At 41.4% G+C, this 17,141-nt stretch overlaps 1 protein-coding gene across 1 annotated transcript in view; it reads right to left on the reverse strand.

Moving 5' to 3' along the window:
- Positions 1–17,057, reverse strand: part of LOC102303816 (monocarboxylate transporter 1) — a 27,201-nt gene extending 10,144 nt beyond the window's left edge. Inside the window, exons 1-2 of the mRNA XM_005918731.3 lie at positions 16,878–17,057; positions 3,050–3,381 (exon numbers count right to left, since the gene is read on the reverse strand). Of these exons, the coding sequence (XP_005918793.1) occupies positions 3,050–3,266 (217 nt within the window). The 5' untranslated portion in view covers positions 3,267–3,381; positions 16,878–17,057. The remainder of the gene's footprint in view (positions 1–3,049; positions 3,382–16,877) is intronic.
- Between the last annotated feature and the right edge of the window lie 84 nt (positions 17,058–17,141).

Here is a 17,141-nt window from a genome sequence, read left to right on the forward strand (position 1 = left end):
TGTCAAATGAGGGCTGTGCTGACTGAGTACACTTAGGTCCTTCTTTATCTGTCTCTCCGACTTTGTCTTTAGAAGAAAAGCAAAGAAATTCGATCTGAAAATCCCGCCCAACCTGAAAATCCACTTCTGTCTTTTTGTAAATATGTCTCAACAATCTCATGTATATGTAATTAAGCCCAAGGAGAGGCTGCTTTCCAATGAGCAGACTCATAGTTTAGTCGTGTTTGTACAAGGACTTTTTTCACAGGATAGCAGGAAACAGCCCATTAAAGATGCATTTACTGGAAATACTCTGAGTGCTTTAAATGATGAAGATGCCTGGACAGAACATGCAGCAGGACTTGCTAGTAGTAAACCTGGACCTAGTATGTTAAAGATCAGACAATCTGATCACATCTGACAATCGTGTTCTTACATGCGTGACAGTCGAGGAAGTCCTAGAAAGCAGCTCTGCAGATTTCCCCTTCTGCCAGGCCTGATGGGACATTGTTCTTACCCTACCCTCTAGTCCTGACAACTTCAGGATACCTAAATTTAAAGCTCTATTCCCAGCAGTGACAGAGGTGCCTAACTAGAAGAGACAGAAGACACTACCAGAAATAACACTGCTGTAACGCCCATCTTTTCAGATTTACAAAGACTTGTGAAGTTCAAGGTGATTCCTCTGCAGCCAAAAACAAATCTTGAACTGCTCAGCAGTATGGGTGGCACATTCATTTCAAACACACATCTATCTAAACATGCAATTAGCAAAATCTCTCCAAGCAGCACTGAGCTATAAGAATACACAGCTTAGAGGCAGCTTGAGATGACTATTCTGATGACCAGATTTGTTCCCTGATTATTCAACAAGAACAAACTTGATTTTTGTACAAAGTGTTGAGTTTAGCAAGCAACGAGCCACCAAGACATCTAGCCAGTGTCGATGCTCGGTGCATGTTCATGTTAACATCAAGTAAAGCTGCGTTTCTGGGTTTATTTTAGAAATTAGTTCTTTTCAACTAAAGTAGTGAGTTTGTGCAGATGAGCCTCATACATGCCAACTGAACCTTTGTCAGCTTTAGGAAATGCAGCTGAAGAGTTAAACGTACTTTTCATATCACTAGTTAGCGTCACTGATGGCCTTAAGACATCTCAGCCAGAATTAGACCCCAAATAAGATAAACAAACACCACATTAACATCTGGGCAATCCAGTGGAGAGCGCCAACTCCAGCGATTGTCATCAACACGTACTTATAACCCAAATGAGGTCACGTGATGCATGGGGTACTTCCGTGTGCATGTTACTGCTTTTTCCAGCTTAAGTGGAAGTTTCACCAATACACAGCCCACAGAAGATTTTTATAAGCCAGAATTTGGAAAATCCTGGCTTTATGTTGGAGTCAAGTGTTAAAATCGATGGTATTATCCTGATTTTTAAAAAGCTATACGAGTGTCACCTTTGAAACTCCCATTTCAAAAGTGCACTTTCACAGCCTCATGAAAGAGTCAGTTAAAACTTTGCAATGAAAAATTTCAGATATGTTGAAATACACGTAGATTTCTTTTGTATTATGAGCTGTTCAGTTCATTTTATTTACACTAAGCTTATGTATCGCCCATTGTAATCCCTACGTTTACCCAGTAAACCACAGCATGAACCCTTATGAGAGAGGTGAATTCAGTCATTAATACAATGTGTTCTTTTTCCATTAGGTTTTGAATGGGTTACAGTAGAACAAACATCTGCTTGATTTCCTTTTTCTTTTAAATGCAAAGGCACCCATTGAGTGCTCAGTGAGGGCCATTCAAGCTGTGAATGACTCAGAGTTTGAGTGGTGACGGATGGAGAGCATGTTTACTTTGGGCGAAAGACAGAGGCAGAACCGAGAAAGCGCCAATAAATGTTTAAACCAACAATGACAGATTAAATAAAAATAAAGTGCTCCAATAATTCTGTTTCACTGCCAGCATTCCTTGCTCTGCCTCAAAGCCAGGACACTACAGGGTCATCCAGATGAAGCCCCATTAGAGCCAAGTTATAGAGGTCTATCTTAATAAACTATGTAATTAAATGTTGACTGCAAATTGTAGTCAACTTGACATATTGGTTTGACTATCTCAGTCTGCCTGCCATCAGATATGAAGTCTTTCAGGAAACTAAAACCTCAGCTGCAGTTTTGTTCTTCTGTCAGGTAGTGACAGACTTTTCCTGGTAGCTGAAATGAGTGACTTGTTCCAACGGTGGAATGGCATAAAAAGGGGGAAAGGGGAAGCCCCATTTTTGAGGCCGTGCTGCATGCATATTAGGTTAATGGCTCATAATTAAAGGATAATAGGAAGTACATCAAATGTTTAAAATGATAAACTCTAAACTAGAATGAAAGATTTAACTGAGCTCCAGGACATGAGTTCAAATCATATCTGATTAGCACCATTTCTGCTGTTTACACAAAAACATAACATTTGCACCTGATACAAGGACGTGTTTCTATAAACACAAAGCAATCCAGTCTTTGCAACACCAGGTGTGGAGGTGTGTTGTATATTAGTGTAGCACCCTCGAGTAACACTTCAGGAAGCTAAGGTGAACATAACTAAAGCATACAGGAAGACTTTTTCTTGCAGCAGGTTATTAAAAGTAAGCTCTCAGTGTTTCGGAAGCTGTGCAGTAAGTTTGGCTGACTGGGTTTATCACAGAAGTCATTCTTCTAACGTCTTTGACCACGACCATTATATTAGGAGTGGTTCTGTAAGGAAGGAATGTCCAAAATGTGGATTTAATGCTCATGACTATCAATTAAGGTGATAATTGACTGAACAAAAATCAATTTAGTAGTTTTTGATTCTAAAATAAAAATTACAACCTTAGTTTCAGCTTCTTATCTTAAAGCGTTAACAACACTTTTCTGCTTAATTCTGGTTTAGTGGCCACAATAAAAAGGTCTAAAAACAAACATCTTTGTGCATTTGTATAACACCTGACAACAAACCAATTTAAAAATAAATAAATAAAATTCTTAAGGACACTTCAAGGTTTTAGTTGATGTTGACGGCTGGTCACTCACCTCCTGCATACATGACAGCCAGCATGATGGAGGAGATCCAGGACACTTGACTTGGTGTGGCATCAAAGATGACCTCAATGTCTTTGAAGAACACAGTGATGGATTTGGGGAAGGCGTAGGAGAAGCCAATGGAGATGAAGGCCCCCAACACCACCACCCAACCCCAGCCACCCTCAGGAGGGGTGTACCCTACTGGCCCGCCCACTGCTGCAGGCATATCTGCTCACGACAACTGGGATGACGATGGAAATGGTGTTTAAGGCTGTTCCTGGAGGACAGCGGAGCGTCACAGGATTAGAGGATGCAGCACAAACTGGAAGTAGAAGCTGTACCTGTGAAGGAAGCGAAGAGCAGGGAGTGTGTTAAAATCCAGAAAGATTGTGCAACAAGGTGATTGCGATACAGAAAATTCCTCAGAATTTATCTAAATTACTCCCACTTACAAGGCACCAAATCAAAGTACAGTCTTCATAATACTAGACCTGTCATACTAATACAAAGACATTTACTATTTTTAAAACTTTTAATATTCTGACAAATCTCAGGTGATCTGGTCTTCCTCAAAAGGAATTAAAAGTCACCAAGGATACTGCAACCACACGTGTATGCAGGGTCGTCCCCCAAAGGTGGATTTCTCAGCCAGGAAAAACCCTGCTCGTCATAGCAGGAAGAGTGCTGGTGTGACTAACAACACATCTTAGCTGAGTTGTGCCAGTAAGACACAAAAGTGCCGCAGGGGTGTATAATGCTAGAAACCTGCAACTGAAGCTTCAGAATGAAAATGAATACTCTAAGGCCAAGGGACTCGCAAGCCAGTCGACTGACAGCCTAATGGACAGATGGATAGATCAGGGGACATCATGCCAAAGCCACCACCCTTTTGAAGCCCCGATATATGACATTCTCAATTCCCAAAGAACACCTGCCAACGTTTTATTCTTTCTCGGCCATCGTTTTAATTGGGTACAAAGGTAAACGCCAAATGTCTTCATACATGTTGCCATTTGGTGACCTGGTGAATTACTTTATCGATATAAAATTCCACAGCATTATAAACGTTGGCACCATTGGGTCTGATGAAACGCCAACAGCTCAGCTGGCAATCATTAGTCATGTCGAAATTCAAGACCTGAAGGACCATTGATCAACTGGTGAAAACCAAGTTTTAAAAAAACAATGAACAAGGCCAGGGTGTGGCGTACTCCGTTTTATTGTTATCCAAGATAAGATGGCGTAAGTAGTTAGCTTTGGCCTGCTCTTTGTTGGTCTCCATACAGTCAGAGTTTATGTTTTGCACATAAATTAAGAAGAGAGGTTCAATCTATTCCCTGCTCCATGATGTAAATTAGCCTTTCTAGGTGAAGTGCTTAATGTCCACTTGCACAGACACCAAGCAGGAATCATGAAGCTCTTATCTTATTTCTCTTATGATGAAACTCAATTGCCCGGTAACTGTGCCATTTAAAACATTCCTGTTCGTGTTCAGTTCTTGAGAAACACTCCTCCCTTTGAAATGGAAGAAATCGGGAACGTAACAACCTTTATTTACAAATTTAAAAAAAAAAAAAAAAAAGTTGTTGCATCAGACTCATTTCATGGCAGAGAAAGCCAAACACAGAAGCTATTTAGTGAACTGAGTGTAAAAAAAAAATAAAAAAAATAACCAGCAGCCCCAAAAGAATTACTGTTCGCTTCAATCACATCTCAAAACCTGCTCGTCCAAAGCAGCTTGCAACCCAGATAGCTGTCATGTTTCCTGTTAAACTCACTGTAAGGTTTTCATTAAGTGTTTGGCACATTTACAGCTGGAAATTCCTGATCTGCTTCTATGAATGCAACCATCTAAATGTCCCCTTTCCAATTTAGGTCACACACACACACACACACAACTGAGCTATTTATAGCTGGCTCTGACATCATCTCTGCTACTGTTTGGTTTTGCTTTACCTTAAATGGACTTTAGAACACACCTTTATTAACCAAAAATAGACTGAAGGGACACTATAGCTCTATACTGATGCTATTTAAAGCAGAGTCATAGAGAAGCTCCCACTCAAATCACTTAAACCAATTTTTAGTGCACTGAATAAGAGGACTGTGTTCTGGGAAACTTCAAGAGCATCCAGCCAGTCTTTCAGTAAGAAATGAACAGCCAGGAGTGAAGTTCTCCAACACAGCATTTAGCCTTGATCATGTTGTAAACAACCATGCTCCACCAATCATTACAGATGTAGAGTGACTGGTTAACCCAGCCCCATGTTCACAGCACATCCCCACAGCTCTCACTGTTCACTCTTCTCTCACATGCTGAAACTTGTGCAGCCATTACCTCTGCCTGTGTTGGACAGAAGGGAACTAAGTTACTAGGCTAAAGACTGCATCGGCCAAATTTAAAGCACAGACTCGTGTCATTTGAACTTTGAACACATGTTCACCACAACACATACATACACACGAACATGACTGCTTGCAGCTCTGATTGTTAATCAAATCTAAGGCTGCAGACTGAAGTATTAAAGCCCTGAATCTGGTTGTTTTGCTTTTTTTTTTGCTTATTTGGCTTTTATAATGAGCTTTCAGTTTCTCCAAGGTCCATCAGTCAAACAATGCTGTTTGGTCTGGGTCTAAACAGAGCGCGTTGTGTGTGACGTCTTCTTTTGCGCATGCGGCCGCTTTGAGGGTTCACACTAGAGCGCGTTTGCTGTCGCATTTTATTTGTAGTGTGAACAAGCAGACAAAAAAAAAAGAAAAAAAAAGAATCGGATTTGATCAAAAAATTGGAATTGAGCATTAAGACCTGCAGTATGAACGTAGCCTAAATCTTGTCCTAAAGTTCATGCCTCTTGTATTGGTAGTCTAAGGCTCCATAAGCTCAGAGTTCAGACCCTATGAAGGACTGATTAAGGCATATTGAATCACTCCTAACTGTTACTTTCACTGCAATTTATTCCTAGATTTTAACTTGGTATTTTTTATAAAAGTCGGGTTTTGTCATTTTGGAGCTTATGAGCCAGATCATTTCCATAAAATCGGGCTGGGATTCACAAAAGGCCCTGGGTAAAGATGTACCAATTTATGGGTAAACCTACTCACTTCAGTGTTCATGTTGCCATTACTTTCCTCTAACCCAGGGGTAGGCAACTCCAGGCCTCGAGTGCCAGTGTCCTGGAGGTTTTAGATGTGTCCATGATCCATCACAGCTGATTTAAAGGGCTAAATGACGCCTCAGCATTTCTTGAAGCTCTCCAGAGGCCTGGTAATGAACTAATCATTTGATTCAGGTGTGTTAACCCAGGGTGCAATCTAAAACCTGCAGGACACCGGCACTCGAGGCCTGGAGTTGCCTACCCCTGCTCTAACCTAATTACAATGTACCAAGAGCTGCTGCTGTCATATGGGAAAGTGGCAGCTAGTGGCAATTCACCCTCACTACTCCAACTAGTACAACCTGTGGTTGAGGGAGTTGATAAAATTGAAAGGAGCAGACGTACGACAATTCCCATCAAGAGAGAATTTTGTTTTGCTACCTATGAAGTGCACTTATGACAGATAATTGGGCCCACTGCCTTTGAAATACAGCAGGCCTTCTATGCAAAGTCATTGCTTATAGGAAAAGATTTTGCTGCAGGTATTCAAGTTCCAGCTGGGCTTCAAGTCCACTGGCGAGAACCCTGCGCTTATGAATAAACACGCGAGCTGGTTGCCGATACACGTGTATAGCCAGTATGCTTCAGCACCATTTCAAGTATTCAAGCACCCAGGAGGAAGACCAGCAGGTAGGTTGAGAGAGCTTACCACATCCCAGTTGGTCTGCACTTTGCAGAGTGCCAACACGCGGTGTATTTCATCGTATGGGTTTAACAGACCTATTATGTTACTACTCATACTAAAAGTGGTCTGTGCAATGAGCATGTGTCACCATTCCTGAAAAGGAAGGGATGACACTGAGGTCATCTCCATCCAGTTTTACCTGCATAAAAATAATGTGACCTTTTGAGATATTATATGGCTAGACATGACCTCCACGTGCGCCATTATGCAGACACATGGGAGTTTCTGAAACTCAGCGGGACTCTAGACTGAGTCATGATGTACCAAGACAGTTCAGTTCTCTCAATATTTAGGCCACAAAGGTTGAAGCAATGTTGCAAAAACATCAGTGGATTTACAGCTAATTATGGGAAGTTTCTGACAATTTTAAAAGCAATTACTGAGACAGGCTTGTTAAACGGTGAAGAGCAAACAAGGCAGTTCTACTTCCTCTTTACATGCCTGTTCTGACGGTTTCAGACTCCTCACATTAACAACTACAGAGCTGCCAAACACACACAGCTGAGACCTCAACATGAACCCTAATGGCCATTAAATAACTTTTACTCCAAGCTGGCTGGTCTACACTGCATGCCTGGTTGGATCTTCTGTCGTAGACTTTGGTTCACACACACACACTTGAAAACACAATACCATCACAGGAATAATTTCAGAGTATCTCCGTGTACTTGTATTTATTCATTAGAAAACATTCCTCTCCGTCGTCACGTCACCACGTCACTCACTCAGCACTCAGCCCAGTGGCTTAATGTTACCTAACAAACGATCTTACCACTGGTGCAATTTTGAAGGAGGTCCAGATTAGGCCAACTAAATGTCAGTAGCTCAGATACTTTGGCTCTGGCCTTTAATGTATCATGACCTTCAAGAAAGCCAACTGTAAGTCATCCAGGGGCCACAAAGTAAGCCTGGCAACAGCAGTCAGGTCTTCATGTTGCTCAAGGAGTTGTTACCCAAGTCCACTTTCAGTGACCTCACCATGCAGAGTTCTCACATGCTTGTGCAAACACTTGCACTGTACCTCAAGTCAAAGTCAACCTTTGATGTGCTGCACTTAAGTGCAATTTCATAAGGGAAAAAAGCCTAAATGTAATGTTCCAATCACCATAACAAAAAACAAAAAGAAAAAAAAGGGGGGCATAAAAGTCCCATCAATTGTTACTGAGTCAGCGATAAGCTAAGCAGTGGGGTCCTGACATGAGTTGCACCACTGCCTTCCTGTGCTGAGGAGGAATGTGATGACACTGCACCCAATCTTCCTTTATTACTGACAAATCAAACTGCACTGTGTGCATTTTAAGTGTCCCCCACCACCCAGAGTTTCCTCTTCACTCCAACTTGTGGATGTTTCTATTCGAGGCTGATGAAATAGTCCCATCAGGCTCATTTATGATCCTCATCATTTACAGGAAAATGTGACACTAACTGCTAGACCGAGAGCAAACATCACAAAGGAAGCTAAAAGGAAAGGGTCAGCAGTTGGATGGATGTTTGCAATGGACTTAACCACCAACTGTGGTCAAGATGACATCTGATGAAAAGCTCCACAGACGCCGCGCTTCCTTTCTGCCGCTCACTCACCATGTTCCTTTACACTTGTTGGGAAGGTTTTACTACACTTAAACATAATGAGTACTTGGAAGACTAGCCTCTTTTTAAGTACATATTTCCTTCCCTCTCGCATATGAATTAAAATCCAGTAGAGTTCATTTAACGCTGAAATGTCATTAAAACACTGACAGATGCCAAAAGTCAGGGTCTTAAAACTGATCGGGATCTGTGAATCTTTATTATACCTATGAGTAAATCAATACTTACACAATGCGTTGATTTTTCTATTCACGGAAACAAAGTGAAATAGTTGCACAGCTGCAATTTGATAACTGGAAAAACAGATCAAAGACACAGGATGTCACAATAAGCCATGTTCCCTTTTTTAATGCCTTCAAGCATGAGTGAAAGATGTCGCAGATCAGGAGAGCAATATCTGCAATTCAGTCTTTGGTAACTGAAGCTAATAAAAAGAAGCTTTTTAAAGCAAGTTAATCTGTATTTTGTTCTGTGTATTGTACATAGCCTTGCGTGACCGTGGGTTACCTTATGTACTTGGGACAGAAAGGTCATCAGAGGCCCGATCTGGCTTGAACACGCCAGCTTCTCAATTACACTTGGAAAGGGAACAGCTTATAACAACATATAATGTTTCTTTCTGCATACTGGATCCCATTTTAGCACCATACTAACCATACCAAGACTAAAACACATTACTTTCAATTTCTCCAGGAAATGTGACATTTTCTGAACAGTGATGCTCTGTAGACCAACAGCAAGCTAAGCAAACTTTGAATAATTTAGTCCATGCAAAACAGTTGCCCCATTACAAACTTTGTTCATATCATATACAAATAGCCTTGACTGTTACTAGCCTTAATTGTAGTAATCAACCTCATTACTGCTCTGTGTCTTCAGAGTGTTTGATATGGGTGTGAACTTCCTGACAGGAAACTAAAAAGAACGTGCTTTTTAAACTACCCCTTTTTCATTAGTAGTATAGTATAGTAGGGCTGCACGATTTTGCATAAAAGGAGAATCAAGATTTTTTGGCTTAGAATTGAGATCACGATTCTCTCACGATTTTCTTTTCCAGTATAAATATTTATTGCACTTATTAACTGCACATCAACTTCGTAACAGTTGAGACTGAACATAAAAACAATAAATAAACATAAAAACAACAAATGTCTCACGTTTTGTTGTTGCTGCAAAATGTTGTACTGCTTGAGATTCCGTCTCCACCGTTGCTCGACGCTGCGTGTATAGAGCAGGTAGTGCAACAATAGAAAAATAGTTGCGGGACGGCACTGTGTAGCGTTTGTCTAGGGTGTTGATCATTTTCCTAAATCCCTCGTTTTGCACAGTGTTGATGGGAGCCATATCTTTGGTCAGGTGATAAGTGATAGCCTCCGTAATTTCTTTGTGCCTGCGGGAGTTCGACGGGTATAGGGAAGCGCTGTATAAGGTTCCCGTTATTGATGTTTGGGTGGTTGACCGGGACGGATTTTCTCCTGTCACTTTCTCGTCATCCCTGACGTGCTCTCCGTTGTTTTTTCCCTGCTAATTTTAGCATCACACGGCACAGCTTCTGTATCACGTGGTATAAGGCTCCGCCCTTGTCATTTGTTGAGCAGGAAGAGTGAGCGCTTGTTTTCATGCAGATTACGTCCCGGATCAAAATGCGGTACAATCGTCGTCGTCTTTTTTTTTTTTTTTTTTTAAATCGTTGTCATTTGGAAATGAGATCGCACATAAGTATGAATCGAGATCGCGATTTTCTAACGATTAATCGTGCAGCCCTATAGTATAGTATAATAATAATAATAAGATTGGATTTATATAGCGCTTTTCAAGGCACCCAAAGCGCTTTACAATGCCACTATTCATTCACTCTCGCATTCACACACTGGTGGAGGCAAGCTACGGTTGTAGCCACAGCTGCCCTGGGGCAGACTGACAGAAGCGAGGCTGCCATAGTAGGCAGTAGGGTAAAGTGTCTTGCCCAAGGACACAACAACCAGGACAGAGAGCCTGGGGATCGAACCGGCGACCTTCCAGTTACAGATGCGCTTCCCATACATGAATCAAAAAAAGCTGCTCGAGGTGAATCTTGCATGCTCTTACCGAAAGATTCCCAGAAAACAAGTACACTGTACCGTGGGATGTTCTGTCAACCAAAAAGGACTACACACAAAAATCAGTTAGAAAAAAGAAAAAGCTACTACATAGTAGTGCACATCAAAGGCCTTGAGTAAAAAATAAAGACCTAAAGCTGCCTAGAGAAGTTACTGTGAGAGCTACCCATCTTATGATGGCTCCAAGTTTGTTTAAGGGTACCTGGAAACCAAAAATCCCTTCAGAAAGAAGAGATTTCTCTTTTTTTCCAGTTTTATCCACTTCAAAAGATTCCTGGACCTGAATTGGAGGACACAAGATTGTTTGTTGGATTGTGTAGAATTATCTGACAATGACATGGATGAAGGTTATGCCAGTGGATCTTATTCCTAAGCAAAACTGGGTTTTTTTTGTTTATTTGTTTTTGTAGGCATTCCAGACGTGTTTCTGCAGATATGAATACAGGTGGGCATTGAAACGTTTGGTTTGCACTTCTATGTACCTCTGCTGCCCTACAGCACAAGTGCAAATGTGCAGTGTGCGAATAAGAGGCTTGCTACAAAAACAAATTCTCACTTCATGTATTGCAAAAACCCAACTACATGTGCATAACCGGTTAGAAACGTTCGTTTTATACGTCACAGACCAAACCAGCATCAGATATCATGTCACCCAGACAGAAAGAAGTGAGATGTGAAGTTTACGGACTGCTGTTAATGTGAAACAGGCTTCACCAGTGGGAACGGAATAATGCTACCTTTTCCCCTGAGGTCCTACTGAGCTGTGCTGAAGCCCAGTTAGGTGTTTGTGTGCGCCAGTAAAGCAGGACAGGTCCTGAAGGAACCATCAATGAGGCCATTCATCCCCACTAACAACGCTTCTCTCAGAGTGTAGAGGGGATGGGGTTACCTGAAATCCAACAGACTGAGAATAAATAAGTGGGTACAGCAAGTGAAAGGTTACAAAAGTCTGACAATAAATCAAACTGAGGCTGGATTTATACAATGTGCCCTTGTACTGAGATTAATGACCAACCTTTAGAGGGTTCGACTGCAGGACAAACACTATCAGCACTGAGATTAAAAATACCAGGCCTACTTAATTTCCCAAATGAAAGACAAGATACTGCAGCCACTCACTGAAAACTGGTGACAGGAAGCAAGGGAAGGAAGGGAGAGAAGAGGGTTAACCAGGGAGGAGTGAGTGTGCAATTTTACAGCATCATGATGACTCAGGACTTCCTTAACCCCATGACTGAACATAAGACAACGTAAGTTTTGAACTCTCACTTTCGATTGGATTTTAATATCTTGGAACAGCAGAAAAATTACTTTAGATGACACAAGATGATCTTTTCAGTTAAGACTTGTTTTTATATAAACCAACTGAACCCATTTTTCTGATCATTACACCAAACAATATTACTAGTCAAAATAACTGCAGTGTGATGTTTACCAGCTTGCAGTGATTAGCACTTAAACCCCACTGCTGTTAATGTGGCCCCATTGTGCATTTCAGAAACTCACGTACACATAAATCCTTATACTCTTGCATGCAAAGCCTGTGCATGTACACACGCACGTAGGCCTGATCGAGGACAATCAGCTGCCACACGCAAATGTTCTAGCCTGGAGTCCAGCGATGCTCACGTAAAGCTCGTGCAGGTGTAAATGCACGTACTCAAACCATGACCAGTGTCAAATACTACTATAGCATTCAGATACTCGCATTACAGGATTCCTCTTTGTTGTGGAGTATCTGCTTAACTGACCCGTTTATTGGAGAAAATAAAATATGGATTTTTTCTAAGGCCAAGTTTTAAATATTTAAACAGGACTTTTTATTTCTTCAAACAAGCTGAAAGGCCAAAATTACAGATTTGGATTATTAGATGGAGGGAAAATGTTTTCCCTCCCATCTGATCACTTAATCGCTTATCATTAATTGGGGTGAATTAATAATTCATCCATTTGGATAAGGGAATTACGGGTGTGGCTGCTGTGACTGACAGGTTACCTGACACACCTGACCTGCAGTCACTAAACTGGACCTTTCCACTGCATTTATGTAGTCACTGTGACACATTTTTAAAATATTATCCCACTTGCTTTACATAAGTCATTTGCACGCATGAACTATGTCCATGTCAGGAGAATCACTTGAGGACATTGTCAAACTTGTGGTTTCTAGCATGTGGAGAACTTGTCACGTGCAGGCAGGCAGACTTGCCTTTCACCACATGAAAACAGTTTGTCCCCTCCATCATGTGGTGCTGCTTGGGTTAAGGGAACAGGAAGACGATCCGGTGTGAATTCCCTATACAATTACCTGCTCAACTTTCATATGGACTAATTACACAGACTCTGTATCTCATTGTACAACTGTATAGTGACAATAAAGGCATTCTATTCTATTCTATTCTATGGGGGAGATGACATGGTCAAGACTATTTAAAGTCCAACCTGACAAATTAAGAGATTTCTGTTCTCACGTCCTGCTGCTCTGGTTAATGTCTATAAGGTTGAGAGCTGTGGTGCCAGTGTAAAATAGCTCAAAGCTATAAATGAGAGTACCACACTACATTTACTATCCATTGCTCCAAAAGATCCGCCTAAACCAACCCAGGTTGATTCAGGTGATAGATACTGGGTGTCTTCTCCAACCAAAACAATGCAGTCTGTAACCAACGACTTCTGGTATTAACACACTGGATACCTGCCAACAATCACAAAGACAAAGATGCACTAGGGTGTTGCAGTTTTTGAAATTTGGCTGTCATATCCTCAGAATTGATCAGTCCTAACAATAAAGATTACCTGCGACAAAGATTTAATAATGAAGTACTGCTGACTACGTGCTCCCCTTGCAGGCAATATCTGAGTGCTAGAACATGTCTGTAACACAAAAACCACACTGGGAAGACCTGGAAATCTTCCAATAAATGCTATGTGTGTTTTTAAACAGGAATACAACCAAGAAAGAAAGTGAACAAGTGAACTTGTTTTAATAAGGTGTTCAGTGGGAAGATATATTTGAGCCCCGGGTCCACAAAGTCAAATTTAGTATCATTTTTGGCCCCCCACAGATAACAGAACTCACAGCTGAAGCAAAGTGTTAGTTTAATATTTAGTGCAAATGATTAACTTTGGGCTTATGAAATGTCCGGTTAAAGCTGTGGGCTTGCGTACATAGTTGAAGAGGGGAATCTGTGACACCCATGGTGCATTTTGGCAACGAACTTTTAACCACATTAATTTGATTTCAAATGTACCTACTGGGCTCATTTCCAGTTGCACAAGGAGAACAGTATGTCACTATTATTAAGTCTAATCAGCAAACAAGTTTAAGCAGGACCTGTTCTGCTGGTTTCAAGCTCCATATTTTATTCTTGTGCCTCTATTAAAAATAACTGCACAATTTAAAGTAATCCTTATTTATCTTAAACTGTGCCTTGGTGCAGCCACTCAGTCTGAAACTAGCCATTTTAGCTCGTAGGCTTTGTATAAATGGTAATATTGGTTAGTGAACTCCTGTTGTGAAACCTCAAGCCGAGGCCCTTCACAATGGGATGTTAACACCTTGGTGTTTTGAAACTGGAAGTAACAAAAGTGCACAATTGTAGAGTAACAACTTTGCTAGCCCCGCCCTAAAGCGTACCCATGTTCTTGATTTCCATTGAAATAGGGACTGTTGTTTACAAAATAAACCTGGAATGTACATCCATTTACAGACCTTCTTAAGGCCACTCTCCCTGTCAGCTGAAACAAAACACACGAACAGCAGGTAGGTACCTGGTAAATGTGCTTAAAAAAAAAAAAAAGCTGAAAAGTCTATGTAGTATCTACACTTTCTCCTCCACTGGTGGATATATTTCTGTGAGAAATTTTAATCTAGTACTGTGACAATTATTCACAGTAAATAATCATTCTGACTAGTACTTACAGGAAGTTTAAATGTTAAATATGAGCAGACACTCAGATTTCAACTTTAAGACATCTTCCTTTCAAAATATAGAAGGGACTTAAAAGAAAAAAAAACCTGTTTAAATAACTTCTGTCAGCTACAAATTGTGTTTTCCTGAAACCCAGGGGGAGATGTTCAGCTGTTTAACTGTCAGTCCACTAGGGAGGCCAGAGTTCAGAGGACAGCCACCAGCACTCAGTAGCTACAAAGAAACATAAATCCAGTGCAGTGTTTATCCTTGTAGGGGTCACCTTGTCACCGCAAGTGGAAAATGACACAGCAATCACTCATTTTATGCACCACAGCTTGAGAACATGCCCTGGTTACACACCTATTAATAAACAGTTCTGGCTGTTTGGGGACAATAAGGGTTGCATGGGATCCCTTTGCGTGTGGCTGTCATGCGATCTTTCCATTCACCCGTGACCCTGAGAGGGTCAGCATGTGAAACTCATTGAGTGAGATAACATGTTCGCCTGCAGTCAGATGCAACACACTGGAAATCACAACTAAGATGCAATTTCTATGTTGCCATTAGACCTTTTTAAACAACAGGGATGATTTGATTCTTTTTCTCCCCTCTGCTCACATATTTTCAAGCTGTTGCATCATTGCTTTCTGTGTAATCTGAGAACTGGACTGAGCTTTTTGAAATGCAGAAACAAACTAACACGACACCAAAAACAAAGACTTTATCATATTTGGATGCTTGGAAACAGTGTTATAAGCCAGTAATAGCAAATCTAGTAACTAATAATCCAATTCTTATTAAACTGGGCCAGATGAAGCCATTGACCACAAAAGCTCGACGTAGCTTTCGGTTGAAAATGTGAAGAAAATAGGGCAATTTCTCAAACCTGACTTCTGTTTAATTGCTAGCATGGAGCAACACTTGTGACTGCTAAAAGACTATTGTTATGCATAAGAACTTTTATGAGCCCTTTTAATCGGACTTCTGAACTCTTTACTGGTCATTTTATGGACTCAGTCGCAAGTTTCAGGTCATACAGAATAAGACATTAAGAGTTAGAAACTAGGATTATCCAGAGTATGTTCACTGGTTTAGATTTGTCCATCACTGGCTGTTAGCCAACAAATGTACTGTTCCCAGACAGACTCTCTTGCTCATCACATCCAGTTTCAAAACACTAAGATGTGGATGGCGGGGGAAAAAAAAAAAAAAAAAAAAAAAAAAAAAGCTTGGGTCCATGCTATATAACATGACTTCAGAAACCATTTCTGTGATGGCACATCATCTGTATCCAGGTTTTACACCACCTACGAGCACTACACAGAAAATTTAAGAGTAGTTTTCCATGGGGAAACGACCACAGTGGTCAGGATATGCAGGCTGAATCTGGGAATCACTTCTGAATTTCTTGCAGCGGTGACTTTTAATAGTCACTGACATGGGTGGGACGACGGTGCTGACATTTTCAAATAAGAGGCAGTGGAAGAAGTTTCAGCCTTGGCACTGGCATGGCGTCTCTGGAAATTGTGGCATCTCCCCCCCAAACAGACAATAGTCAAGAGATTTTGTTCACTTTCTGAGCTCTTCACTCACTTTCCAAAGTAATAAAATACATTTTGCTTATCAAATGACTGGCATGATAACAGAAACTCATTTCCTTAAAACAATACAGACTAATCATGCCTAGTCAAACTTTCAAGAGCTCCATTTTAAGCCAGGAAAAACACTTTGTGGGGACGTGCCAACCGAATTAAGTGAACTGGACCTGTGGGTGGATGGGGGCACGCTAGGGACCCAAAGGTCCCAGGGGGAAGGGGTGAAATCACTAGAAGACTGAAACGTCCGTGGAAAACCACAATAGGGCACGAGGGAGAGGACTCTCAGTCAACACAATGAGATGGAAAATGACAAAATTGACATCACACTGACTTTCTGTTTAACTGTTCTGCTAAAGTCACAGAAACCACTAAAATTCCTTTTTTTTATGCGGCTTCGACAAACCTCTCCAGCAGATGAGATGTGAGGCCTTTCACGTGTTTGCGCCACAAAACTTTTTTTTTTTTTTTTAAACATCCACATTGCCTTCACATGTGGATGTAAAAATAGCGGCAAGTCAGCATCACGCCACGGTAAATGAAACCACGTCGCTTCAGAGCGTCCTATAAGGCCACTTAGCTTCAATCATGTGCGCCTTGTCGTAGTAAACGGACTAAACAACGACAGCGGAACTGGGTGGGATGAAAGTGGCTCACACATGAGGCGGCTAACCGAGAAGCAGAGCAAGCTAATTTAATGCAGCTTTAGCCGTTGAGCCCAAATTGTGATTTAAAACTATAAAAAGCGGATCTTTTGCCTCAACGCGCCACGTTGGGATTCTCGGTCCCGCTCACTCACCGCGGAAGGTTCTTCGGCTGCGTCCGCTGGAAGCTCGGTTGAGCTCGAGTGGCCCCCGGTGTCCCTTTTGTTGTGGAGTACAGCGACACGTTGCTACGGTACCACCTCCGGGTACCACAGACTTCAGACTGAGAGGAGTTACGGGATGGTGATGGCGTTATAACCGTAGCGCATGCGCATGTGAAAGAATCTCTGAGTCGCAGTAAGGGGAAGCTGAAAACGTGCACGTGCGACTATGAGGCGGGGCCTAGCGGGAACCATATG

The sequence above is a fragment of the Haplochromis burtoni genome, unplaced genomic scaffold (genome assembly GCF_018398535.1).
Source record: "Haplochromis burtoni strain Fernald_Lab_line unplaced genomic scaffold, NCSU_Asbu1 Contig_31, whole genome shotgun sequence".
Classification (NCBI taxonomy): Eukaryota; Metazoa; Chordata; class Actinopteri; order Cichliformes; family Cichlidae; genus Haplochromis; species Haplochromis burtoni.